Below are 26,427 nucleotides of genomic sequence, written 5' to 3' on the forward strand. Positions count from 1 at the left end.
TCCTCTGGATCTGAGTTAGAGACTGGAAATGATTTCCAGTTACTGAGAGACTCAGACCGAGAGAAGGATGAATGCAGGAGAGCTTTGATATCAGGGATAATCCAGGGCTTGCTGTTTGAAAAACACTGTCCGGGAGGGCACGGTGTTTTCAAAGCAAAAGCTTCTATAGTCCGTGATGCAGTCTGTGTATGAGGGTGTGTGTCTACTGTTTTTTCACAGAAGCATCAAGATGTTACTGAAACTAAAATGGACTCCTTTAAGTCAAACATCCACAGCTACTCTTGTGGTAAATATGGGGGCTGTGTTTGGTACTATTTAAAACTGTATTTGTCCATATACAGAACATGAATTTAGTCTTTTGACCACAGTTTGTATTGTTCATTTATAGATGCCTAACATCCGCCAGCTCAGGAAGAGGGAGAGGAAGACAAGGAAGTGGCCCCTTGAGGCCATGGAACTGGCGTTACAGGAGGCGGAAGCAGGCAGGCTCAGTGTGAGGCAGGCAGCCAAACAGTTTGTCATTCCCAAGACCATCCTGAGAAACAGAGTCAACGGAAGGGTGTCCTCTGATTGTGCGTCAGGACAGAGGACACTTCTCACCCCTGAAGATGAGAATTCCCAGGTGGAGTACTGTTTGTATTGTGCCAGTCATGGGTTTCCTCTGACAAAGCCTCAGGTCAAGAAGGTCGTGGCCCACGCTCTGGCCCTTTACAACCTCCGCCACCCAGAGGCACCAAAAACGGCGCTTGGCCAGACGTGGTGGATTCATTTCAGGGAGCGGCATCACCATCGCCTTACATCCAGGACCCCAGACATCATTGACCGTGGGAGGGCATCCTGTGCCAAGAGGGGGCCCATTGAATAGTACTTCAGCCTCCTCACCACCACCCTGGAGGAGCACGGGTTGAGGCACACCATCACCCATGAGCCTGCCTGCAGGAGATCCTCCATGTTTTTAAACATTATCAGGGTTTCTACTGTGAAAGTCCCAGTGACTGGCCCCGCCCCCTGACTTCCTTTATCCTTATTTTATATTGAGAACACGTGACAACCGTTTGCGTGGTACCAAGCTCCTCCCTGAAACAACAGCGTTAAAAAGGCATTACCCAAAGTCTGTTTTACATATGAATAATAAACTGCACTTCATGCATGGACCTACCCCTGCCAGACACATCCTTTAACACCTTACTACTGATCCTGCACCTCCTGGCCCACAGCAGGACACAGGCCAGAACTGAAATGATCATGGCCATAGTCTGGGCCCAGTTCCAGTGCCTTCACAGGCTCAGGGTCAGACCAGACAGGGCCTATGAGATTACTGTTGTGTGTGTGGTTCTCCACAACATAGCAACAATGTGAAAAGAGCAATGTCCTGCACCAACAGGAAGTGAAACAGACTAACCTCCAGATGTGCCAGAGGGCAGGATAATTAGGTACATAATAAAATAAAGAGAACATGTATGTATGTATCAAGTCTTCTTTATTTCCTGTAAGTACAGATGCAATAAATGGCCATTTTATTAGGCTAAATCCATCATACACCACTTAACCACTGTTAACTAGTGTTCCAGCAGCTGGATTTGTAGTTGACATCAAAAGTGAAACTGTTTTCCAGCCATTTGTCCCATCACTGACGGGGCTGATTCTATAAAATGGCTGTGATTGAATTAAAGCTGGAAACTTAAACTCAAAGTTAAACCTCGAAAGTCTTGTGTTTCAATTCAAAGTCAATGTGGTGACGGAAAGAGGCCACATGGCAAATAACATCTCACTGCTCCAATAAATACAAACCTAAATGTAATAAAGATGAGATGAACCTTTATTTGTCCCACAGTGAGGAAGTTACAGCAGGACATAAAGAACTCAAGAAAGAAAGAACAACAATACTTTAAAAGTAACCAGAAAGGTATTTACAAGGTATACACAATAAGAATATAGAAAATAATAATAATAAATAGAATCAAATTAAGTAACAAAATATAATAAAAATAAACAAACACAATATAAAAATATTTTATATGAGATACATTTATGAAATAAAAATAAATGGGAACTAAGAATATATTTAGACAATGTAATAATATTAAATCTACTAATAATATTATTAACAATTATTATTAATAATGACACATACAAATTAAAGTAGTAATGATATAAAGTGAAGGAGGCGTCTGCTGCTGCTGCTGCTGCTGCTGCTATAAACCAACCCCATCAAGAACTACAGGCCACCGTCGTCAGCTACAGAAGAAGGAAGTGGGATTAACTGCTGAGACCAGACTCAGGCTGGTCTCATAGCATCAGTGGGGCCATGGACCAAACGTCTCTGCAGCTGCTGCTCTGTAAGTACAGTCTGTTGGTCTGAATGATCCAGCTTCTGTTTTAGAGCAGCTCAGTAGGACTGTAGTCAGATACTAATGAAAGGCCAGGACCGAACCGAGGGAGGTTTAAGATCAGGCAGCTGAAAGAAAATACACAGCCACTTTAGTTTGGAGGGAAATACAACAAACAGCCAGAAAAACCCTCATCAGTCCATGAAATATTGATCAGTGAGAAGCTGAGACTTCACCTGGAACATAGACTTTGATCCAAATCAATAGATCAATATGGTTCAGATCATTGATGATCAATATCAACAAATAATCTGTTAAACTAACACTGATCTGTGAGGAAGAATTAAAGGACTGTTGGATGTTGGTGTCAGTCAGACCTTAGACTGGATCAGGTTTTATCGATCACTGTTTTTAGTTCATTGATCCACTGAGGTGGTTTTTGAAAACCAGCAGGAAAATTGAACAAAACATCATTTGAAGAAATTTCTTTGACTCATTAACTTAATGCAGAAAGATTCTTTTAGTTCCAGGCAACAATAATCTGTTCTCACCATGATTATTATCTTTATTATTCTTAGACTATCATCACTTCCTGTTCATTCATAGAAACAGTTTGGAGAATCAACTGAACTGATTAAAAACTCACATCTAAAAATGATGGATGATCTTTGTCTTGTTGTTGTTGTTGTTAATAATAAATGACAGTAAATATCTGGTGTGTGATTGTTAAAGTTGTGTCTCTGCTCCATGTTAAACCTCACACTGACCTGACTCTCATTTCTCTGCAGCTTTGCTGTCAGTGCTGAGCTGCACAACAGACCAAGGTCAGTTGTTCTCAGAGGCTCCATCTCCATGTGTCCATTTTTATTTTAAATGTCCCACATCAGGTTAAATCCAGATGAGACATTATTCAGTCACTCAGTCGTGTCTTTGTTGGTCAGGAGGAAAATCTGACATGTAGATCAGGGTTGGTCCTCCTCCAGTCCACAGGGAGGTTTGGATGGACCTGGAGCTGTTTGGGAGAAAACATAAGTATAAGAAAAAACTTTCTCCTTTTATTTATCATTTGGGGAAAAATAAAAAATATACTTGTGTTTCTTGAATTCACATCTTTTCAACATCTGGCCACCCTCTGATCCACCAAACACACAGCAGCTGCAACATTAAAACACTTTTTTTCAGCAAGAACATGACTGTGGTGGTGGTGGTGGTGGTGGTGGTGGTTGTTGTGGTTGTTGTGGTTGTTGTTGTTGTTGTTGTTGTTGTTGTTGTTGTTGATGAACAGCTCGTCTGACTCTGAGTCCCAGCAGCTCCCAGTTTTTTGAAGGAGACTTTGTGTCTCTGAGCTGTGAGGAGGACGACAGCTCTGCTGGATGGACCCTGAGGAGGAACACAACCAGAGAAACCAGGACTCAGTGTGGACCTGACTGGGGAACATCAGCTGGTTCTTCCTGTAACATCAGAGACCTCTTCCCATCAGACAGTGGAGTTTACTGGTGTGAGTCCAGAGAGGGAGCAACCAGTCAGAGCATCAACATCACTGTCAGTGGTAAGATGAGCCTGTGGAGTTAGTATTGATGAAGCTGTGTGGAAATGGATGAAATGCTGTAGTTTGTCTCTGTGTTGAGGTGGAGCAGTGATCCTGCAGAGTCCTGTCCTCCCTGTGATGGAGGGAGAAAACATCACCCTGATCTGTAGAACCCAGACATCCTCCGACCTCCCAGCTGGTTTCTATAAACACGGCTCCCTCATCATCGATCGGCCTACGGGTCACGTGACCATCCTCCATGTTTCCAAGGCCGATGAAGGCGTCTACAGGTGTAACATCAGGGGCCATGGAGAGTCTCCACCCAGCTGGATCTCTGTCACAGGTCAGAGGTCACAGACTCCTCATTGAATCAGTGGATGTGTGTGTGCTGATGTTAACAGGTTCCTGCTCTGATCGGCGTCGTCGTTCTCTCAACTTTACAATCAGCAGCTTCATTCATGTTCAATGTGTTGGAGAAGATCAGAAGAAGAAGAAACTCCAGTTTCTGTTTCATCTCATTTTTCACTGAGCAGCTAAATCACTGAAGCTTTGTCCTTTGATGGTTTTCATCATTATTTCTGCTTCGTTTTAGAGAAACCAGCCACTGCATCTGCACCAACTACTGCACCTCCTCCTCCTCCTCTTCTCCATGTGTTTTTGACTGTAGCATCAGTCTGTGGTCTGGTTCTCCTGGTGTTACTGGTTCTCCTGGTGAGACGACATGTTCAGAGGAAACCTAAAGGTCAGACACAAACTTGTGGATTTTCCACTGAAGCTTTTGTTTTTCAAAATAAAACATGGACGTTGTGTTTAACATGTTATTTATGTTCCTCAGGTTTATGGTTCTTCCTGCCTGTGTATGAATTTTTCCACTGAGCTCAAATGTCCATAACAATGTTAGTGAGTAGATGATGATGTGGATCATTGTGGTTGGTTGCAGCTGGAGAAGATCAGATCAGTGACGTCCGAACGTGTCAGACACGTCAACAACAGCAGCCCGTCAGGAGGATCACAGGTGAGTCTGTATTTGTGTGCGTGGCTTTGGATCTTATCAGAACCTGGTTCGGTCCTGAAGCGTCACAGTGAGTCCAGACCCCAGGACTCCCCAGCAGGATGGATTATACAGTGGATTGTTAGGACGTAATAAAACTGTGGCGGTGAAATGTGTCGTATTTAAAGCAAAGACATTGGACTCATTTGATTTGACGCTTTACGACCTTGACTGATGCTTTAACATCAGTGTTGTGATGTTTGTGAACCAGCCTGGAGCTTCTCTTCAAACCTGTTGTTCTATTCTGGTCTCACTCTGGTTTCTGATGTATGTAGCATGTTCCACTGTGGGGGATGATTCTGTGAACATGGTATGACAACAGGTTTTTGTTTTGAATCATGTGGTGAAAAGTGTCAGTTTATTTTAACTCCAGTGAGCAGCTCTGTGGTCGTACAGTTTCCTGTTTCTGTTCAGTTCCCTCCACCTCTGGTTGGTCTCACTGTGTTTCAGCAGAGGTGTGAAGAACAAACAAATACTTAAACCCTGCTGCCATTTATGAAGTAGTACTGCATCTCTTTATATCTGTACCTGAGAAATAACTTTATAATTATACGTATATTAGTAGTACTATTACTGCAGTACTCTCAATATACTGTGCTAATACCAACAGTAGTACTGACAGCAACAGGAAACCAGTTTGTTAAAGGAGCCTCTGGCCCATAGACCAGACCCAGATACACAGAACACATGAATGAAGGTGAGGACACATTAGGACGCTGTCTCTGATGGTGGATATGGATTGAACTGCGTGTGTGTGTGTGTGTGTGTGTGTGTGTTCAGAGTTTCAGACAGAGGTCATCTACTCGCCACTGAGGTAGACCTTCAGACCTTCACACCTTCAGACCAGTCCACCCACTGACGTCCTGCTGGTCTGTAACTGGTGCCCAGAGACTCTCTCACCAGACTCCATTCATTTTTTCAAACATTTTACAGGTTGTGTGTTTTGTTGTTGTTGTCTCTTATTTTTGGAAACGTTTAGATGCATTTTTCAGCACAAACCACTGGAACTAAAAACTAAAACCAAAGATTAAAGAAACTGTTAAAGTATTTTTAAGTCCCTCAGCCTCTTTCAGTTTTAGTTTAGTGCACGACAACATCAAGTTACTTGTTTTGTCAGACTTTGATTCATATGAGCCTGTTTAACAGAATCTGATGATAAAATCCAGCTGTTTTGTGGATAATGTCCTCAGTGACTTTACTGTTATTTATATTTTATTGATGGTTTTTGGACCATGTTCTTGTTGCTGCAGCAGCGATCTGTTTTCTCTGCAGGATCATTAAACTTTGGTCTGGTTTCGTTGTTGTTCTCGTGTGGTTCTGTGGGTTTCATAAAGGTGTCAGATGGAAAATTTGACTTGTACCTGTTTGGATGTGTCTAACTGATCCACACCTCTCTGCTGTGGACAGACATAAAACAACCTCAGACTATCTGAACCATCTGCTGGGTGTGTTTCTACATTTCAGTCATTCCATCTACTCAGAACCAGACAGTCCAGTCTCCTGTGCCAATGTGTCTGTGTTGTGTTGTTTTGTTGAGGGGGGTGAGGGAGGCCTGTGATGGACTGGTGACCTGTCCAGGGTGTACTCCTGCCTTTCACCCAAACAGAGATGGGATAGGCTCCAGCAGATCCTGGGACCCTGGTTAGGAATAAGGGGGTACAGATGATGGATGCATGAGTTAAAGGAAGCCACAGACTGTCAGTGATGAACACACCAATAGTCTGGGAGGGACAGTCTCTGCTGATGCCACCAGCCTTTCCCTGTAGTCGGTCACATGAGGAGAGTCCAGGTGTGGAAGTTCACTTCCTGTTTGACTATAGTTCAACTCTTTGTGTTGTGTTGACTCAATTTAATTGTAGTGACTCACCTGCTGTTGCCTGGTACCCAGTCAGGTGACTGTGATGTGATTTGTTTAAGACCGGCTCAGCAGCATCCAGGTAACATCAGGTGTGTTTCAGCAGGATCTACCAGAGTTTCTGGTCCAAACCTCTGAGTGTGATTGTGCAGAAAACCAACCAACAGTGAATCCACCAGCTTGTCCACAAACACTGAATAAGACGTGACCAGATGTGACTGTGTCATTGTGTTTTCCAAAGCCATCACAGTAACACAATCAGCTGCACTACAGTCCAGGATCAATAACCATCAGCTTCAACATGTTCCCACAGGAAGGACTTAGTGGAGCTGCTGTTTGTGTTGCTGTGTGTGTGTCTGTGTGTTTACTGAGCTACACAACATGACCCATGTCTCTACTGTGGGCCCTCTGCTCACAGCCTGTTGGACACTACATGTTGTTGGACTGACTCACAACAACGTCACAGTCACAACCCACTTTATTGTACAACCAGTGTGTGTGTCTCTCCTGATGAAAACAAAGGACACACATACAGAGAAATGTGTAACACACAATCAGGTAATAACAACAATCTGAATACTGGTCTCTAACACAAACACATGTTCATGTGGCCCCACCTGCTCACTCTAAGGCCCCATGGGGCCGACCTGGGCCCACTGTGACTGTGGGAACTGCAGGTAGAAAATAGTTTTTTAAATAACTGTTTGTCTGGTTCATCACCTGGGACCAGTTTGTCATGGGAGACCCTACCAGGAGCTGAACGCTACAGACAACACAGCTCCCAGGATCCTCTGAACACACAAACCCCCCCACCCGTCAGGGGACATGTTCATACAGTCCCTTGTCCATTTAGGATTCAAGTTTCACCAGCAGCTGTTGGTCAGTTCCTCCATCAACAGGCTGCTGGACTGAAACCTGCTCTCTGGATCTTTGACATTGATGTTTTATATAGATATATATTATATAGCAGCAAGAAGAAGAACAGCCGCAACAACTGGCAGACCCAATGTCAGTCCAACATGTCCACCCTCTCTGTGACCTGCAGGAGAGAACAGGTGTGAGGTGTCAGGTAGGTGATGACTGAAGAACAGAACAAACTCCTGTCAGACATTATCTCCTGCACTTTGACCACATCACTCATCCAGCTGTTTTCTACAAAGTCTCCTGAGTTTGGCCTCTGTGAACTCACCTGGATCAGTCACTGTCAAGTTCAAGATGTGAATGAGCTGAACGTCACTGTCCATGCTGCTTGTCCCGGTCAAACACTCATATCTTCCAGTATCATTGATGGTGACGTTCTTCAGGATCACAGAAACGTTTCCATTCTTCATTGTTGGATCGTTCAGGTGCACTCGACCCCGAAAAGATTCATCTGCATAATTTTCATATATGAGTTCATCTCGGTAGTAGAAGACATAACCGTGGCCTTGTTTCTGCCACTTTATCAGCGTGATGGTAACATTTCTGCGGTCCTGGCACTTAAGAGGCACATCCTGTCCTGGTTTCCAGTTTTCTGGCCGGTACAAACAAAAACAGGAGAAATATGTTAATTTTATTTCAGCAGGTCACTCATATAATGCTCATTTTTATGGACACAAACCATACCTGAACTAAGCTGGTCATGGAGAATTGAGATGGAATCCACACAATAATTACACATATGTGTATGAAGTGACATATAAAAGCAGCAAATGAATCATGATAAATCAAAAACACTGAATGTTTGGAGCCAGATACTGCAGAACATGAGCTATGGCTGAAAAACATGAGGCTTTAAAGAAACTTCATGCTTCTACTTTTATACTGTGGTTTTTGTGTTGCTGAATAAAGTAGTAGCTTCTCAGTCAGAGTGAAGGCAGACAGGTTAAATTACAGGTGGTTCTTATAGACTTTAGTCTGTGATAGTTCTACTGCACAATGTGAATCAACATATTTAGTAATGACAACTTTTTTACATACGTTTTCCAGTACCATGAACCTGACTCACTTTGAACCTGGGCAGCATAGAAAATAACAGTTGTAGTAAAGGTGTAATAATAATGATGTTGGTATTTTTATAGGCTTATTTGTTATATTATCTTTTTTTCTGCAAACACAGTGTCAGGCTCTGTGCCCTGCTTCATGTTTTGGTAACTCTTATTTTGTATTATTTCCTGTTCTATGTCCTTGATTTCTTTCACCTGGGTTCCCTGGTTTCTCCTCCCCTTAGTCTCTTCCTCCCTGTGTGTGCACGTGTTCTCTTGGGCAACTAGGTGATGATCCACCTGATGTTCATGAGACTTCAGGTGGATCAGGTATTTAAGCCAGCTCTTCAACTAGTTGCTGGACTGTACTGTGACCTAAATGTTCCCTAACTGTTCCCTGTGTGTGGCCACGTTCTCCTGAGTCTCCTTGGCCTCTCCCTGTTCCTGTATTTGCCGTCAAAGGACTCCAGCTTTCCTGGTTCCATGTTTCTTGGTTTGTGTTTTCCTGTGAGTTAGCACTCTCGAGTCTCCTCCTGGTTCCTGTTATTAGGTCCCCTGGGGTCTCTGACTGGTTCTGGCATTCTGTGCCTCCCCTGGTTCATGTGTCCTGGGTCTCCTGTTGTTCTCCTCTGTGTCCTCCCAGTCTTCGTCTGGTTCTCTGTTACCTATTCCTGCTCCTGTGTTCCTGGATTCCCCCACTATGTAAATGCCTGGGTTGGGTTTGTCTTTGTGTGCTGTTCAATAAAAGTGTTTTGCTTGCAAACTTGGGTCCAGTCCAAAAACGCATAGTTTAAAAATTCCTGTTCACCTTCATGACGGCTGATAGACAAGTGAAAGTAAAATTTTTTTGATCGCTTCTTAACTTTCATTATGATGATATAATTATGATAAAACTGTGTTTTAGTACTAATAAATGTTATAAAAGTTATTGTTAGATGCACCTGACATTGAAGCAAACAAGGTCCAGCCTCTCAGCAATGTTTCTGTGGTTATTTCCAGGAGTCTCCATAGTCCTGTGCTGTGTACGCTGCACGTTAAGCTACAACTCCTAAACATTAGTGGCTTAATTCACATTTTAAAACTGGTGTGTTGTATGTGACCTTCGGGCTGAGCAAGAAGCAAAGGCTGTTAAAGCGTCAAATCATTGTAACCTTCAACATATAGATCAGAGAAAAGAATAAATAAAATCCTCCTCCAGCCTGAGTCTGCACAAATAACTAGGCCTGTGTCTCCAAACCAAGTGTTTTTTACCCATATTGCACTTTGTTACAGAGCAGAGATGAGCTTAACAACCAATCGAGTTACTCACCCTCTGGAGAAACCACCGGGTCCAACAATCGCAAGCATGTCACCGAGAAGAGCATATACCTGAAAACAAACATGCTCCGTCTGCACAGCCCCCCTGGGGGTTATTCCAGAGAGTGGGTTGAGAGAAAGCTCAGTTTGTTAAACTTCAGCTGAGGGAAAGTTTAACAGTCACAGGCCGGCAGGAATGAAACATCTTATGAAGTGAATCCTAATGCAGATACAGTGTCTGAGTCGCTTCAGTGTTGGCAAATAGAGGGAAACAGGAAGTGAAGGCAGGAGTAAATTTCACAGAAGCTGTGTGACCTGTTTAGTCTGACAAAACAAAAGTAAAGAGAAACGGACTGAGAGTCAATAATTGGACATTACCACGCACTAATATTTAACCTTCACTGCATTAAAGTAAATATGTATATACAGTATGTTGCATATGTCATCTGCATTATCAGACTATTATATGCTGGACTCTAAAAACACAGAAAAATATAATAAACTGACTCTTATGAGATCTCAGACACCATCAGCATCAGTGAAGGTGAGACTGTGATATTTCACTTAAGCAAAAGTATTAATAGTATACACAATGTGAAAATACTGCAGTGAAAATAGCTGCATTTAAAATGATACTTCAGTAAAAATGTGTAAATATGATTGTCAATCAGTTTGATAAATATAAATAAAGTGTTAATATGTTGAAAGGATTCTGGAATAAAAGTATATTAGTGTAACTGCTGCTGGACATATATGCTGTTAACTTATTGTTATAGTCAAGGCACCATGACCACCAGTGTGTCTGACCAGTGATGACACTGGCCGTCACTCAAACAGGTTAACTGGTTGCCATTTTGTAGTCAGTGTCAACATCCAATCACCTGCTCATCAAGACAGTGACATCTGCTATGACCTGCCCCTACCCTGCCTGGATGACTGTGTCTCAGACACACAGATGTAACTATCTCACTCCACTTTCTAATTCAATTACTGTCATAAAGAAAGACTCAGCCTTTTTTTCAGGTAATCACATAATTTCCCAATCAATCTGTCTCTGACTCACTTTCATCATTCTGATAAAAACCATGAGCACACATGATTTACTGCCAGTTAACATCAAACAGGTTTTCAGCTCAGCATCTTCATCGTTTTTTTCCTCTTATGGTGGTGCAGTGTGGTTTTAATTTCTCTCTTATTACAGCTGAAAACAAAGCAGACCACAACACTGACTGACAGGAAGGAGGTCTCTGTTTGTAGCAGAAAAAGTTTTCTATAATTATGTTTTAGAAAAAAGTAACAAAACACAATGTCTTTTATGTTTCAATGAGATTATATGAAATATAAAGGCAGGGCAGATGTTTGGTTTCTTGCAGTTGTAAATATTAATAGAATCAACATTCAGTTGTTTTGTATTTCTGTAAGTGATATGCAGTGATTCAGGGCAGCAGTGATCAGGTTTTTTACGTTCAAGACGAGAGTATACTTGTGTAAGCGTTTGTGCCACTATTCAACACTTTGTTTCTTTTCCTTTCACCTCTGGGTGCAGAAGACTTATGGCAGCTTTTATAGCTCATCTGCTTAAATAAAGATAAAGATCAAGACCTTCTCTGTGTTTTGTTACCATGTGGTTGTGAGGTTTTTGTCTTTGTTCCATTGACATCAAAATGTTTCCGGGTGTCAGCTGCAGAGAAAAGCCACTGACTTGCAGAGGCGTCAAACAGGAAGGATGAGGCGTTTACTGACTGTCAGGTTGGTCTTTGTCTCATTCCAGCTACAGAATGGAGGGAACATCTGTCCAGATGCTGCTGGGTGAGTCCTGTCTGTGTGAATGTGGATGAGCAGAGCAGCCATTACAGCTCCCACTGACCTGACTCTCATTTCTCTGTAGCTGTGGTGTCGGTGCTGAGCTGCACAACAGACCAAGGTCAGTGAGCTGTTACTGTCGCAGCCTGAGACTCAGCAACAGAGCAGTTCTATTATATAAGTTGGACATTCATCAAAAACTTTAAATGCGAAAAGAATAAATTAAACCTCTGGTTTGCATATTCAGGTAACTTGTGTGTTTCTCTAGTAAATGTCTGACATGACAGAAAGATCAGTGATACTACATTTTACATTTTTACTAATAGCTGGGCCATCTATCTGCTAACTGTAGTTTCTGCAAATAGAGTTTTCAACTCAAAGTTAATGGAAACTAAGTGCACCTGATGATTTGCAGTAACAGTTAATGGAGGAAAATCAACATTGGCCAACTAAAAATAAGAAGCTGTTTTAGCTCCATCTGCCTGAAACCAACAACTTGTTTAAAGGACAGTTTGCTTCTAAATCTGTTAAAGCTGTAAATGTAAACTGCCTATGAACAGTGTAAAAATAGAAAATTTGACTGGTGCATAACTTGAGGCAGTGAAATACATTAAGACACCAAACTGATATAAACCCTGGCAAACCACCCACAGCTCGTCTGACTGTAAGTCCCGGAAGCTCCCAGTTTTTTAAAGACAAGTTTGTGTCTCTGAGCTGTGAGGAGGACGACAGCTCTGCTGGATGGACCCTGAGGAGGAACACAACCACAGAAACCAGGACTCAGTGTGGACCTGACTGGGGAAAAGCAGCTGGTTCTTCCTGTAAGATCAGTCACATTGACCCACTGGACAGTGGAGTTTACTGGTGTGAGTCCAGAGAGGGAGCAACCAGTCAGAGCATCAACATCACTGTCAGTGGTAAGATGAGCCTGTGGAGTTAGTATTGATGAAGCTGTGTGGAAATGGATGAAATGCTGTAGTTTGTCTCTGTGTTGAGGTGGAGCAGTGATCCTGCAGAGTCCTGTCCTCCCTGTGATGGAGGGAGAAAACATCACCCTGATCTGTAGAACCCAGACATCCTCCGACCTCCCGGCCGATTTCTATAAACACGGCTCCCTCATCATCGATCGGCCTACGGGTCACGTGACCATCCTCCATGTTTCCAAGGCCGATGAAGGCGTCTACAGGTGTAACATCAGGGGCCATGGAGAGTCTCCACCCAGCTGGATCTCTGTCACAGGTCAGCAGCTTCACTTTGATTGACACTCTGATTTCAGCCACATGTTCACCTGACCAGGTGGGCTTCTGTCTGCAGGAACACCTACAACCGCAGCCCCACCCCCAGACTCCGCCCCCCTCCAGCAGGTGTTCACAGTGGTCCGTTACCTGGTGGTGTTCTGTCCCTACGTCATCTCCACTGTCCTCATGGTGTCTGTATCGACACAGACCCACAGGTAACACTGAATCAATCAATCAATCAATACCAGTTGTCTCTGACTCTTCTTGTGTCCAATGTTGATAAATTCTCCTTTTTCTTTGTCACCTGCTCTGACTGCAGGAAATCACCTGTCTGTCTCCATGGTGATGACCCCGCCCACCCATGCTGAGCAGGGATTGGACGATGACTATGATGACGTCACCACAGAGCATCAGTTCTGAAGTGATCCAGTCTGAAACAGCAGCAGCTCCTGTAGTTTTGTACTGTAAATACTGCAGTATAAAATACTTCATTGTTACTGTTTGTGCTACTTGTTGTCTGATCATCATCAGAGTCATTAACATGGAAATGTCAAACTAAATCAGCAGGTTCCTGCTAAATGGGACAACTCTGCCACCTGCTGTTCTAAACTGGCACCTGCAGCTCAGAGCAGAAGGAAAAGGACTCTGTGGGTTCGGCTTCAGACTAACCAGGTTGGGTTTTTCAGTCTGCACCTGGATGAAACTGTGTGTATCATATGCACCTGTATGACCTGAAGGAAAGCAGGGAGCTGACAATCAGAGGAAAATGGCAGAAGCTGCAGATAAACTGCAACAGAAGATCCATAAATAAGGTTCAGCAGATTATTGCAGGTGATAAAATGCTGCAGGTTGTTTTGTTTGAAGTTTGACCTTCCAAGATCATGTGTGAACAAACTGTCATGTGGTTTGTTTCCATTGCTGACTCACTGAGTGGAAGAATCAGCCATGGTTCAGTGTCTTTGCATGGAATAAAATCAGTGTTGGACACAAAGTCTCCAACGTTTCTCAGACCGTCTGCCTGGTTAAAACCCACAGACACCACCCAGGTTCTCCAGGGGCAGCTCCTCTGACTGGACTTTGTCAGACAGGTCTTGCTCTTTTATGTTAAGGACAAATTTAGCAGAAGCTGTGAGATCTGAAACTAGATCATTACAAAGTCACCTTAAAGCCACAAACACTGACATAAAGAGGTTCTTAAAGAAAATCAAATCAAAATTTAATTCATGAACTTCCTCCTTGGAGGCCAAGAGCTAAAGTAGAAAGTGTCTTGTGGAGACCAACGGTAAATAAGAACCTACGAGTGTGGGACAGAAATGTGAGCCAGAGAAAAACTGAAGTTAAACGTTTATTACAAAGACTGAAAGACAATTACACACTGACCTCAAACATTAAGTCAGTTCACAGGAAGTCGGTCACAATATAACGGCACCATCTCAAAGATTTCAAACGAGGCTTCAGCCTGGACATTTGACACTAATCAAGTCTTCAGAGCCATAACTGTCATCACCACTGGATGGAAAATTAAACTAACACACCCAAACCGAGTGTCCAAAAGCTTCAGTCCCGTTTTCTGAACCGTCTGTCTCTGCCAAGTTCACTGCCCCCAACAACAGAAACCCAGTCCTCGCTGGTACCACGTCCACCGATCGATACGTACAAAACCGTCCGACATATCCCTACGTCAGCGACACGACGGTTTACAGGGGTGGGATAAGAACCCCTGCTGGGAGGCCTCCCCACGGGACCGGAAACCGAACGCAAAGCTGGACCTTACCAAAACTGGAGGTTCTGTTTGGGAGGGAAACTTGGCAGAGAGACGACCCAGAGACTGAACCCTCACGTACAACCAGGATTATATTTCTGTTTAAATTTGGGTGGTGATGATCAACAACAACAAGACGACTCTGAATATTACAAGATAGTGACTCTCGCTTTGGAGAATCAAAGTGATCAAATCCACACTGCCCTGAGACCTCCACCATGGACTAACAGGAACATTAACTTTGTCCTGTGGAGCTGAGACAGACTTCATCCAAAAATGTTCAACAGGTGAGGTGGAGCTCCATCCTACATGCAGACAGTTCACTTCCTGTCTTTACTGAGCTCAGTCTGCTGGATCAGAGTTTTATACCAACAGGTCTGATGGGAGATCTGGAGATGAAGGTGGAGGGCTGGTCTTGGTGTACAACATGGCCCCATCACAGGTTTCCTTTAAGTTGGACCAACCAGAAAGAAACAATCTGTCAATAATCCTGATCAATACAAAGCAAGTTAAGGTTTAACAGAATTAGATGATGTACCTGAACACATCAGTGGGTCAACAGGCGCAGGGACGTCGTCATTGAGGACGTTTGGTCCACCGTGGTCGTCTTCAGCCTCATCCAGGACACATCTGGTCACAGAGTCTCACGTTGTTTTCTCCTGGTCCACGGGAACCTGCCGACCTCCTTCAGCCTCCGTCTCCTTACGGCTTGTGGGTGAACTGCAACTTCTCAAAGCAGGAAGCACAATTAGATGTTTTCTTTTAACCATCAAATCTTCTAGTCCTGGCTTTGGGTCCTGAGGTGTGGGCACAATGCTACAGGAACACAAGCTCTTCTTTAGACTTTCCACCAACTGAAGCCTTGGACACTAAATGTGTGACCACCGTCAGGCCTATTAACATCTGACAGCAACTACAAGATCTGACTGTCAGTTTTCAGCTACGGGCTCACGGCAGCAGTGAGCTGTATATGAGCAAACACACTGAGGCCACACAAGACCCCCCACCCTTCTGTCTGTCCAACACTGGCCAGAGACAAAGCCAAGAAAGACCGAGTCCATCTGAGCTGCAGACCTGTTCACTACCTCAAACTCCTCATTTTCTCTGACACTAGTGAAGCATTTGAAAGCAGCAGACGCCACAAACCGTCTGATCTGTTCAGAAAAGCTTCAACAGAAACAACTGAATCCAACAGTCTGTTCAAAACAGGAAATAAAGACTAGTTAGTTCCGATGGATTGAAAAGCAGCTCTAACACATGAGTGGAGGTGAGAGACGAGTGCTGCCCTCTTCACCGACCTCCCCTCACTGTCCAACAGCACAACAACCTACTGACCCAGGCTGCCTTCATGTAGTCTGCTCTGCATCAGGCTGATATGGGACAGCCTGAAGTTTCCTTCCCTGAAACATGTCAGCATCACTTTCTGTCTCAGCACCAGAGTCAGCTGATTCACAAAACCAGAGGGATCCTGGTCTGGTTTTGGAAACTGCACAACCATGGCACACAGCTCCAAAGCAGGAGTCCACATTATGTGCCTACATCTTGTGTTTGGTCCTCCTGTGTCGTTCTGCAGCAACAACTAAACCTCCAGTAGCCTGACTCTGATTTCTATGATCCACATCTGTGGATAAAACCTGTTTGAGACTAACTGGACTCAGCTCAGCTGTTGAAGTATTTCTGAACTAACACTGAGAACACTGACAAAACCTGAACATGGAGTCAGCCTGGACATTTGACACTAACCAAGTCTTCAGAGCCATAACTGTCATCACCACTGGATGAAAAATTAAACTAACACACCCAAACCGAGTGTCCAACAGCTTCAGTCCAGTTGTCTGAACAGTCTGTCTCTGCCAGGTTCAGTCCCCCCAACAACAGAAACCCAGTCCTGGCTGGTAGCACGTCCACCGACCGATCGACACGTATAAAACCGTCGGACATATCCCTACATCAGCGACACGACGGTTTACAGGGGTGGGATAAGATCCCCTGCTGGGAGGCCTCCCCACGGGGCCGGAAACCAAACGCAAAGCTGGACCTTACCAGGACTGGAGGTTCTGTTCGGGAGGGAAACTTGGCAGAGAGACGACCCAGAGACTGAACCCTCAGGTACAACCAAGATTATATTTCTGTTTAAATTTGGGTGGTGATGATCAACAACAAAACTACTCTTAACGTAACTTCCTGCTTTGGACAATCCCAGTCTGACCAGGTCAAGACTTCCCTGGTCATCAGTCTCCAATTCATACAATGAGCCAATCATTATCAAAGCCTGATCAATTCATGGTTAAAGAGTTAAAATTCAACAACATCAGGCAAAGAAAAGTCTCAAACCAGTTTTGGACAGACAGAACCATCAAATCCAACACTATCACAATCCTGATTTGGGCTGCAGGTGCTAATGTGGAAGACTAGTTCAGGTGTTAGTAACTAGGCTGCTGACTTTCTACAACACAACACAGATACAAAAACAGACTCTACAATACTTCCCTTAGGACTGTGTCTGGAGGCCTGACCATGATCCGGTGCCAGAAGACCATGGTCCGATGGGTAGCGGCTAAACTGCTCCCCCTACAGGACACCTGACAGACAAGTGCTTGTTGGAGCCCAGGTTCTTCAGTCTCAAGGAAACCAGACTTGAGATGTGCTTGTTACCTACAAGATCCATTAAATATTTAGTGCATCAACATTTTCTTATCTGGAATATTTTCCAGAACATTAAGTAACAAAACCTGAGCTTCCCAGACCTGTCACAGCCAACAACCAACACTGGCTGGATAAGTTAGAGCTCAGGCTGTCACTCACCTTCCTGGATCAGTTTTTAAGGTCCTTCTGAATCTGGATGTGGACAACCTGGACTCTTTATCTGGCCTTCTGCACAGGAGACAGTTACTTTCCCCAGAACAAAGGTTGTGGATCTCTGTCACACCATCCAGCAGTCAATATGATCCGTTTCAGTTTGAACATCTGATCTGATGCAGCTGTAGAAGGACAAGAGACCAAAAGACGTATTGAAGGACGACAGACATTTGTCAGAACAAAGTTTCTTTGACTGAAAAACAAAAAGCTCAGGGCCTTACCAATTTCAGATGGACTGTTGAGGCTTCACTTTCCAGCAGGTTCCAACAGACAAACATGGACACAGACACGTTTATGCAGACAGACGGACATGCAGACACTTAGGCATGCTAACATATAAACCAGTGCACCCATATGGACAGACACCCTTGCACATAGTGAGGTCAAAGGTCAAGTATGCAGTGACAGGGGGAAAGAGCTGCAGCTGCACCAACCAACCACCTCCAGGGCACAAACAGGCCTATTGGAGCCAAAACTGGCAACAGACCTCTAACCACTACTGACTAATCCAGTCCAATACACAACCACCAATAGGCCTTTTGGAACCAGAACAGGTCAGACTTCCTTGTACAGGTGACACAGCCACCTCTAAACAACAACAACAACCTGAGGGCCCCATGGAGCCAAAACCAGACCAGTCAGACCTCCTGGCCCCATACCAGGACTTTTAGCACCACTGACTCCATCAACAACAACCAACAGACCTATCAGAGCCAAACGCTCTTGGCACCACCAGCCCAGCCACCTCTAATTAGGTGGAAATGAAAGAATTCTACATGAGACGGAAATGGAGAGACATGAGAAATGGCCGTCACAACAGACACCTGATTATTGGTACAGACATATGAGACATGACAAGGCATTTAAAATTACAGACAACTGATTATTGGTCTGTTGAGATCTCAGGGTGATCTGGTCGGTGATCTTGTGCCTGAAGAGAGACAGGCCCCAGTAGATCCTCATGATGTATGACAACTGACAATGTATTCAAAATAATAAACTGGTTTTTGGTAGAGGGACAGATGTGAAATGACAAGAGAGTCAAAATAAACACCTGATTATTGGTACAGACATGACAACTGACAATGTATTGAAAATAATAAACACCCAATTATTGGTACAGACATGACAACTGACAATGTATTGAAAATAAACACCCAATTATTGGTACAGACATGACAACTGACAATGTATTGAAAATAATAAACACCCAATTATTGGTACAGACATGACAACTGACAATGTATTGAAAATAACAAACTGGTTTTTGGTAAATAAAACCAAAGAGGGGGCAGAGTTGAGGTCAGGACTGACGGACATGCAGACACTTAGACTTGCTAACATATAAACCAATGCACCCACTGTCACCAAGTGCTGCTCATAAGGGATTTGTTGGGTTTTTGGTTTGTAAAGGCCCTTGAGATGATTGTGTTGTGACCTGGTGCTATACACATAAAACTGAACTGAACTTGGACAGACACATATAGACAGTGAGGTCAAAGTTCAAACAGTGAGAGGAGGAAAGAGTTGCATTGAGACAGAGCTGGACCAACACCAACCCAACCACCAGTGCACCAACAGGCCTACTGGAGCCAGAACACACAGGTCAGACCTCTAAGCTCCACAACAGGCAACAGACCAGACCACTAACACTCAACAACCACCAGGTCTGTTGGAGCTAAAATAATCCAGTCAGATCTTCTGACACCACAACAGACAACAGGACTTCTAGCACCACTGACTCTAGATCAACAACTGACAGACCTATCTGAGCCAAAACCGACAGGTCGGTTCTCTTGGCACCACCAGCCCAGCCGCTTAATAGAAATAAAGATGAATTATAGATTAGACAGAAATGGAGACACAAATAAGTGACAGGGCAGTAAAAATAACTCATTATTGGTAGAGACATAATAAATAACTAAGGCATCAAAATCACAAACTACTAATTATTTCTAACATGACAGATGAAATGACAAGGCAGTCAAAATAACAAAGGACAGGTTGGGGATCTTTTTAGTTTGTGTTATTATGACGTATCTACACTGACTAACATATTTAGAGCTAATGTTTTTGTTTGTTTCGTGCCTCCACATGAGAAAGCACAGAACAAACCTCTCATGCTTAGGTCACTGCTTTAAGTCCTTAAAACACTGACCTAAGTCAGTCTATCGGAGCGACCGGTGGCCACGCTATGCTAAAGTTACTGACCGAAGGGGAGGATTGTCCAACAGCCCTCGGCCGTAGAACAGCAGGGGGTCACTGGACGGGAACCGTGGCACCGTGACCGCAGACCAGATCGAACAACCCTCCGCTCTGGGCTCTTTGTCAGCAGGCGGCCATTCGACGTGAGCCGCGGCACAGTGCCCGCAAACATCACAAACCACATCACAGAACCACTTACCGTGTGACCTTGTCACCCTTACCTCATGTAGACCAGGCTGAAGATCCACTGGAGGCTGAAACGAAAACACGGTAACGCCAGAGGAAGAAAGAGAGAGAGAGAGAGATGTGTGGAACTGATAAGTGTTGGGACACACTAGAACCAGAAACACAACCACACCTTTTATTATTGTGATTTATTTTAGAAAGATGTTTTTATTTTGGCATCATGCCTTTTGTTTTAGAGCAGATGGAACCAAACTATAACAGTTAGTCCACAAACATGGATTCAAACTGCACAGACTATATATTATATATATAAAAAACTATGTTGGAGAGAGAGAAGAGAAAGAGGAGGCTGACTACCACAACAACAACAACAGCCAAGACCAAACACCTTCACTACACAACCAACAACAGGAAGAGAGAGAGAGAGAGAGAGAGAGAGGCACAGTTCACAACGTTATTAATATTGTTATTATTGTTTGTCATCATCATGTTTATTATTGTGGAGACGGAGAGTGTGTGTCCAGACGAGAGCCGGCCAGTCAGGCAACAGACGACGAGGAGGACGGAGAGCTGACCGGCTGGGTGTTGTGGCCTAAAGGAGCCTTTTAGTAACGACGCATTGTTCTAATGGCCACACTGGTTATCTAGACTTGTTTTTTAAAAGCTGTTTGTGTTTCTGTTTAGTTTTTTATTTTAGTATTTTTTAGGGGCCATCTTGGGGCAGAAAGAGACAGAGGTCACACTAAGCTCAGCCCTCAATGACACAACACCTTCCAAACAACAGGCTGAGACAAACATCCAAACATCTGCCACTGGTCTGACGACAAACCACAGACGGCTGCTCTCACCTGACTATGGGCAGCCATTTGATGGGACAGACTGGATGTTGGCGGCTCATGGGCTTGGTGGCAAAAATAAAAAATAAGGATAGAGTTAAGGACAGGTGCTAGATCGCACAGAGGATTTTAAAGACGATACAAGGCCGCCATGACTGGAAGGTGGGGGAGGGAAGGAGAGAGCACCCATGGCACCATGACCATGTTCGACATTTGACCTGTAGCACCAAGAACCTGAACACAGGCCTCATGACGGGAGAGAAAGACCCTGACCCTAAGTCCTGCACAGAAACCACTAAAACAACCACTACAGGCTTCACTTTGGCCCAGGGGCCAGGACAGGACAGAGACAGAGTCATGGCGGCCAAGTATGACAAGAAAACAACGTCCTTACTATTTGGCAGACCTCACATTGGACAGGGATCTGGAAAGAGAAAGGACAACAGTCAGTCTGGTCTCATGGGGTCCAGGAGTTTGCTTCATTTATTGCTCAGAGTGAGCACGGCCTCATTCAGACTCTGCACTTTGAGCTGCTACATCAACCCAAAACTCAGGTGAGACTGGGTCTGAGCACCTGCTCGACTCTATACTGGGCCCTGAAAACCCCCAGTGCAGCTCCAGTTTGTGGCTCTAACCCAAACCGACAGGCAGGTCCCCCCTGGGTCTTTCAGGGCCAGAACCAGATCATGTCCAAGGCTGATGTGAACTGAACGGACACTTGACCTGGTCTCCTGAATAATAATGAGCTTCAACTAGTTTCATCTTCAATGTCTTTGCTGTCACTTCCTGTTTGGACTGTTTCTGTTTGTTTCTTCATTTATTTCTTTATTTGATATGAAGGAAAGTCAAATAGTTTGAACCAAGAAAACCCAGAAAGATAAAAACCAGCTTTTATGACCAGGCTACTAAATAAACTGGATTTGGACTAATGATTCCAGCAGCTTATGGAAAACTTAGTGGGTCATTGTGGGCCCAGGACAACCGACCGTCGGTGGGCCTGCTAACAGGGCTCATGGCTAAAACTGCGTCACACTGAGCCGCCACAGGTTTTTCCACCTGACTGGCCTAAAGGACAAGCTCACCTTAGTCCACGAGTCTTCAGGGCCCTTATGGATCCACAAATTGCAGACCCGATGTCTGGTCTCGGTCCGACGTGGTTTTAAGGAGGCACTTTGAGCCTAAAGGCCTTGAAGCTCAGTCCGCCATGCGGCCACGCTGCTCTGCGTGTTGGGGCGTCACGCACCTGACGCACCTGTAGCAGGTGCAGACAAACAATGAGGGAGGGTCGCACCAACAAAGTGTCTTTGCTAAAGAAACGCTCGGTGTCTCAGCTCTGCCGGACTCTGGGTCCCTGGCCCTGCAGACACAGCTCTGTTCAGGTGAATATGACGTTTGTCTGCAGGTTTCTATCGTCTCTGCCTCCGCACCTGTTCGCTCCTTTCAGCTTCTTCTTCTTCTTCGGGTTTAATGGTCAAGGTGCTGGTCCTTCTTGATCCGGCTCCAAACCGACGTGTTTGGGCCGACAAGGGAGAAAAGGTTCGGGTCTTGGTTGTACAGCATCAACGGGCTGAGCACCTGGACAACACCTGAGCACCTGGCGCTCAGAGTTTAAAAAGCCGTGATTGACGGCCACGCCCACTGCGCACGGCTCCGGGCTGGTGATTGGCTCAGGCTGATCCATAGGTAATTTCCGGTTGCGGTGCTAGTTATCCTGTCAGATTATTGATAAATTCTAAGGCTGGAAGAAAATCCCATTCATTGTTATCAGATTTATAATGACAGAGGAAGATCATCATCCTCTTCACACATGCAGGTTGGTTGTTTTTATTATGGATGAAAAAAACATAAACATAAATCCAGACAGTAATTTCAAAATAAAAGCCTCACTGAAAACACATATGTGGATATTTTATTGAAAAACTGTTTATTTACAAAGAGAAAACACTTTGAGAACAAAACAGTTACAGGAAAATGAGAAGAAGAAGGAGAAGAAGAAGAAGAAGAAGAAGGAGAAGAAGAAGGAGAAGAAGAAGGAGGAGAAGTGTGTGAGAGGCAGCAGAAGAGAAGGATGAGGATGTGATGCAGGAACCAAAGGTGTGTGGATCAGAAACTCCAGGTTCAGTCCTCTGTGCACAGCAGATAGAAAGTCGGTTATTTGCTGAAGCTGAAACAATAAAGTAGGAAACATATAATGACTGAGCCACATTTCTAGTGTGAGCTGAAGAAACTGATCAGTGACAGTGACGTCCTATAAAAACCTTCAGGACTGTTGGACTTGGAAGACAAATGTTGGTCTGACAGTGGAAAGCTGATGTTGCTGAAGGATACAGATGTGCACGCTCACTTTCCTCCAGCTGTTTCTTCTTCTGACCGCTTGTCATCTGTGACTCAAAGCTGCGTCAGGGTCGTGTCTCTGTCACAGTTAAAGTCTGCAGAAGAAGAAAATCTGCTGCCATGTAGATGAATCATGTTGTGTAGCTGCTGCAGAGCCTCTTTCTTCTTAGGACCAGTCCGTTCAGATTCCAATCAGCAGGTCCACATTAAATCCATCCACACAAATACAGCACCAAGAGTCGACCAGCAGGTGGCACCATTTGACCTGGATCAAACCCTTTGACACAGCAGCTTCACTGGGATTGTTTCAGAGAGTTTCCCCCCATCACTCCCTGACAACCAGAGGAAATCCATCAGTCCAGGACTCTCACAGCTGCTTCAGTCCTTCCTCACCAGCTGCTCCTTCCCTTTGGACTTTACTGATGAGATCAGGACCAACAGTCCAACGAGGCCACGGCGCCATCCAGTGGCAACACCAGAAAACAGCAACACACAATCAGGACTCAGAGAGGGAGAAGCTGCAGCAGATCCAGATGTGTTTCCAGGCCTGGTCACAGCTGGACACCCCATGTCCTTGTCTGGGCCTGATTTGGGTGTTTTCTGCTCGGCTTTGGTTCATGTCTGTCTCCATGGCCTGAGCAGCAGCAGCAGCTGGGACAGTGTGTCCTGTGCTGCCCCCTGCTGGACTGAAGTACAATAACACACTTTGTTTCCTGTGCTGTCACTAGATTTGAATTGGAGACTGAAAATTCAGGTTCACACATTTATTAAAGACACAGGACAAAACAGCCTCAGTTTCATTAGGACGAGGCAGATGGAGACAAAAGAAAAACTGCATTTTTATCTTCTATTATTTATATATATATATATATATATAATATTATTTATACATTATTATAGTATAGTTACAGTGATACTACAGTAACACTACAGTCCACAGCCTTTACTGCTCACTGACACTTCGGGTCGTGTCCAGTCCAGCAGCAGCTGGTGCTGTGCTGGTTGGACTGATTGGAAGGACACTTCCAACTCAGGGTGGATTACTTATTATTATAGTTACAGAGATACTACGGTAATACTACAGTACAGAACATTTCAAATGCCTTTAAAGTCAATCAGACTCTCATCATCTCAGTTTATCAGTCTCAGTCCATCACAACGTGCAGGAGAGACACGTAAAAACTCATGAAAAACATCATCTGCTGGAAAATCCTGGATCCTTGTTTACAGCAGTGCAATCAGGAAGTCAGATCCACGTCCATAGGCTGGAGGGGGGGGGGGGGGGGGGGCACTACTTACCCAGCATGCCCTGGTAATAGTCAGATGAGAAGAAACGTGATTGGTCCATTTAACGTAACACAAACGAGTTCAAGTCGACAGGTAGATCTGTGGAACAAAGCTGTGCTGGTGTTTGTGCTCTGTTCTCTAAACATAAAACCATTTCAAGCAGCAGGTAGAAACATGAGAAGAGCTGTTAGACGTCAAACTGTGGATGAACAATAAATTCACTATATGTCAATATAACCAGTGATTACTGACCATCAGACACTTCTGATGTTTCTGCCAGCAGGGGGCAGCAGTGATGTTACCTCCATAGGCTGTAATTCAGAATCAACAATGCCAAGCCCATCTCCAAATGTGTAGTTTTGTCTTAGACCATTATTCCATAGAGAGAAGGACTCAGGCAGGTCATTGTTAATGTGGGTCACAAACACCAGAGACAGAGAAAATGAGGCTGTCAGGTCATTTCAGTCACAACATGAGTTCAGTCTCATATCACACATCAAAGGTGCGTCACTTTGAAAAGCTTCATGTGGCTGCACGACAACCGGTGTTGCCAGTAGATGTCACCCATGGGTGCACTGAATGAAGCTTCGAGGAGTGAACCGGTTTTTGACAGTGGTTCAAAAAGGTTCAGATCTTCATAAAGCCTCATTTTGTGACCACTAGGGGGAAGCACAGTCCACACCAGTAACATGGGCGTCACCGGCAGCTGTTTCCCATCGAAACACACAACAACAGTCACTATAAACCAGTTCAGCAGTTTGTTTCTTAAGGCTTTAATTTTATGTCACTATTGAAAAGGGAAAAACAAAGATTCAGAGGATTTTGCATCATCAGTTTTTTCAGGTAACATATTTTAAAATGACTGTTTCAAGGACTTTTCCAGGTTTCCAGACTTTTCATCAGGGTCTGAGCTCATGACTTTTGTAAATAACATGATGTTAATTCCAATCCCAGCATGCAATGGGTGAGAGGTGGGTCACCCCTGGACAGATCAGCAGCCAGTCACAACAACATGCAGACTCCACACAGAAAGGCCCTGGATCCACCTGGGTTTAAACCCTGACTGTAACTTTCTAACCTGCTTGTTGCTGCCTGATTCAAAAACAGCTGATCAGCTCTGCAGGCTGAGACACGTCCTCATACACCCACAGATTAGACACAAACAAAAGGTCCAACGGTTCAGATCCACCTTCTGGTAAACAACACCCTCTGCACACAGACGCCTTATGAAATATGTCAAATCAGACACTCCCTGTTTTCACACATTTCCTTTAGTTTATTTATTCATACACAGGAGAGCAGACACAACGTGGAATTAACAATTGACCAGATTAATCAAACCATCATCATTTAGGCTCCACCCTCTGAATTCAGAAACATTGTGAACATCACATTGTTTCTGTAGGTGACAGATAAAAAGGACCAAACCTTTGCAGCTTGTTCTGAAACTGGTCAAAGTGGTTAATGACAGTAAAGTGTTTAATTAAGAGTCGAGTCAATTCAATTCAACTCAATTTTATTTGTGTAAAAATCACAATAGAAATCACAATACAAATCATCTCAAGACACTTTACAAAAACTAAAAACCCAACAAATCCCTTATGAGCAGCACTTGGTGACAGTGGAGAGGAAAAACTCCCTTTAACGGAAGAAAAAACCTCCAGCAGAGCCAGTTTGGGCGGCCATCTGCCTCGACTGGTTGGGGAGAGAGAAAAGAACAGGAACACACCCTGGGAACCACAAGTAAACCTGCAATCTTAAGTGCTGTACTGAGATAATATGGTAATATGAGGTTTTTAAGGTATGAAGGAGAAAAGAACAGCAACAATAAACAACAAACACACACTGCAGGTTTGTCTCCTTAAGTGGCTCATACTTTTTTCTGTAAAGGCT

The 26,427-nt window shown here is 44.2% G+C and overlaps 3 protein-coding genes across 6 annotated transcripts in view; 2 read left to right on the forward strand and 1 right to left on the reverse strand.

The window, feature by feature from the left end:
* Window positions 1–2,181: 2,181 nt before the first annotated feature.
* LOC113140438 (low affinity immunoglobulin gamma Fc region receptor II-like) overlaps window positions 2,182–26,427 on the forward strand; it is a 56,444-nt gene continuing 32,198 nt past the window's right edge. The window contains exons 1-7 of one of the 3 annotated variants that reach the window (XM_026324236.2): window positions 2,183–2,339; window positions 3,119–3,154; window positions 3,616–3,879; window positions 3,959–4,201; window positions 4,451–4,600; window positions 4,799–4,873; window positions 5,690–6,212. In XM_026324236.2, coding sequence (XP_026180021.1) covers window positions 2,309–2,339; window positions 3,119–3,154; window positions 3,616–3,879; window positions 3,959–4,201; window positions 4,451–4,600; window positions 4,799–4,873; window positions 5,690–5,727 — 837 coding nt within the window. In that variant the 5' untranslated portion in view covers window positions 2,183–2,308 and the 3' untranslated portion in view covers window positions 5,728–6,212. Of the gene's footprint in view, window positions 2,340–3,118; window positions 3,155–3,615; window positions 3,880–3,958; window positions 4,202–4,450; window positions 4,601–4,798; window positions 4,874–5,689; window positions 6,213–26,427 lie in introns of those variants that run through there. The other 2 variants (XM_033325698.1, XM_033325699.1) reach the window with 2 other exon arrangements.
* LOC113141431 (V-set domain-containing T-cell activation inhibitor 1-like) lies at window positions 7,225–10,285 on the reverse strand. Its single transcript, XM_026325843.1, has 3 exons — window positions 10,038–10,285; window positions 7,954–8,277; window positions 7,225–7,803 (listed from the first exon to the last, which is right to left on the reverse strand). The coding sequence occupies exons 1-3, from the start codon at window positions 10,108–10,110 to the stop codon at window positions 7,724–7,726; spliced, it is 477 nt and encodes a 158-aa protein (XP_026181628.1). The 5' UTR covers window positions 10,111–10,285; the 3' UTR covers window positions 7,225–7,723.
* Window positions 11,740–13,562, forward strand: LOC113140671 (low affinity immunoglobulin gamma Fc region receptor II-like). 2 transcript variants are annotated; one of them, XM_026324566.1, is made up of 6 exons: window positions 11,740–11,833; window positions 11,913–11,948; window positions 12,481–12,744; window positions 12,824–13,066; window positions 13,142–13,280; window positions 13,385–13,562. In XM_026324566.1, the coding sequence occupies exons 1-6, from the start codon at window positions 11,803–11,805 to the stop codon at window positions 13,431–13,433; spliced, it is 762 nt and encodes a 253-aa protein (XP_026180351.1). In that variant the 5' UTR covers window positions 11,740–11,802; the 3' UTR covers window positions 13,434–13,562. The 2 variants fall into 2 exon arrangements, with proteins under 2 accessions (XP_026180351.1, XP_026180361.1); XM_026324576.1 differs by lacking the exon at window positions 11,913–11,948 and having other exon boundaries at window positions 11,757–11,833.

Source organism: Mastacembelus armatus, chromosome 18 (genome assembly GCF_900324485.2).
Source record: "Mastacembelus armatus chromosome 18, fMasArm1.2, whole genome shotgun sequence".
NCBI classification, from domain to species: domain Eukaryota; kingdom Metazoa; phylum Chordata; class Actinopteri; order Synbranchiformes; family Mastacembelidae; genus Mastacembelus; species Mastacembelus armatus.

Coding starts and splice junctions, on each gene's coding strand:
- LOC113141431 (XM_026325843.1), bottom strand. CDS start 10,110: ATGTTTGTTTTCAGGTATATGCTCTTCTCGGTGACATGCTTGCGATTG. Junction 8,278..10,037: donor CCCGGTGGTTTCTCCAGAGG/GTGAGTAACTCG, acceptor TGTACCGGCCAG/AAAACTGGAAACCAGGACAG. Junction 7,804..7,953: donor CTTGACAGTGACTGATCCAG/GTGAGTTCACAG, acceptor TCTCTCCTGCAG/GTCACAGAGAGGGTGGACAT.
- LOC113140671 (XM_026324566.1), top strand. CDS start 11,803: ATGGAGGGAACATCTGTCCAGATGCTGCTGG. Junction 11,834..11,912: donor ATCTGTCCAGATGCTGCTGG/GTGAGTCCTGTC, acceptor ATTTCTCTGTAG/CTGTGGTGTCGGTGCTGAGC. Junction 11,949..12,480: donor GAGCTGCACAACAGACCAAG/GTCAGTGAGCTG, acceptor AACCACCCACAG/CTCGTCTGACTGTAAGTCCC.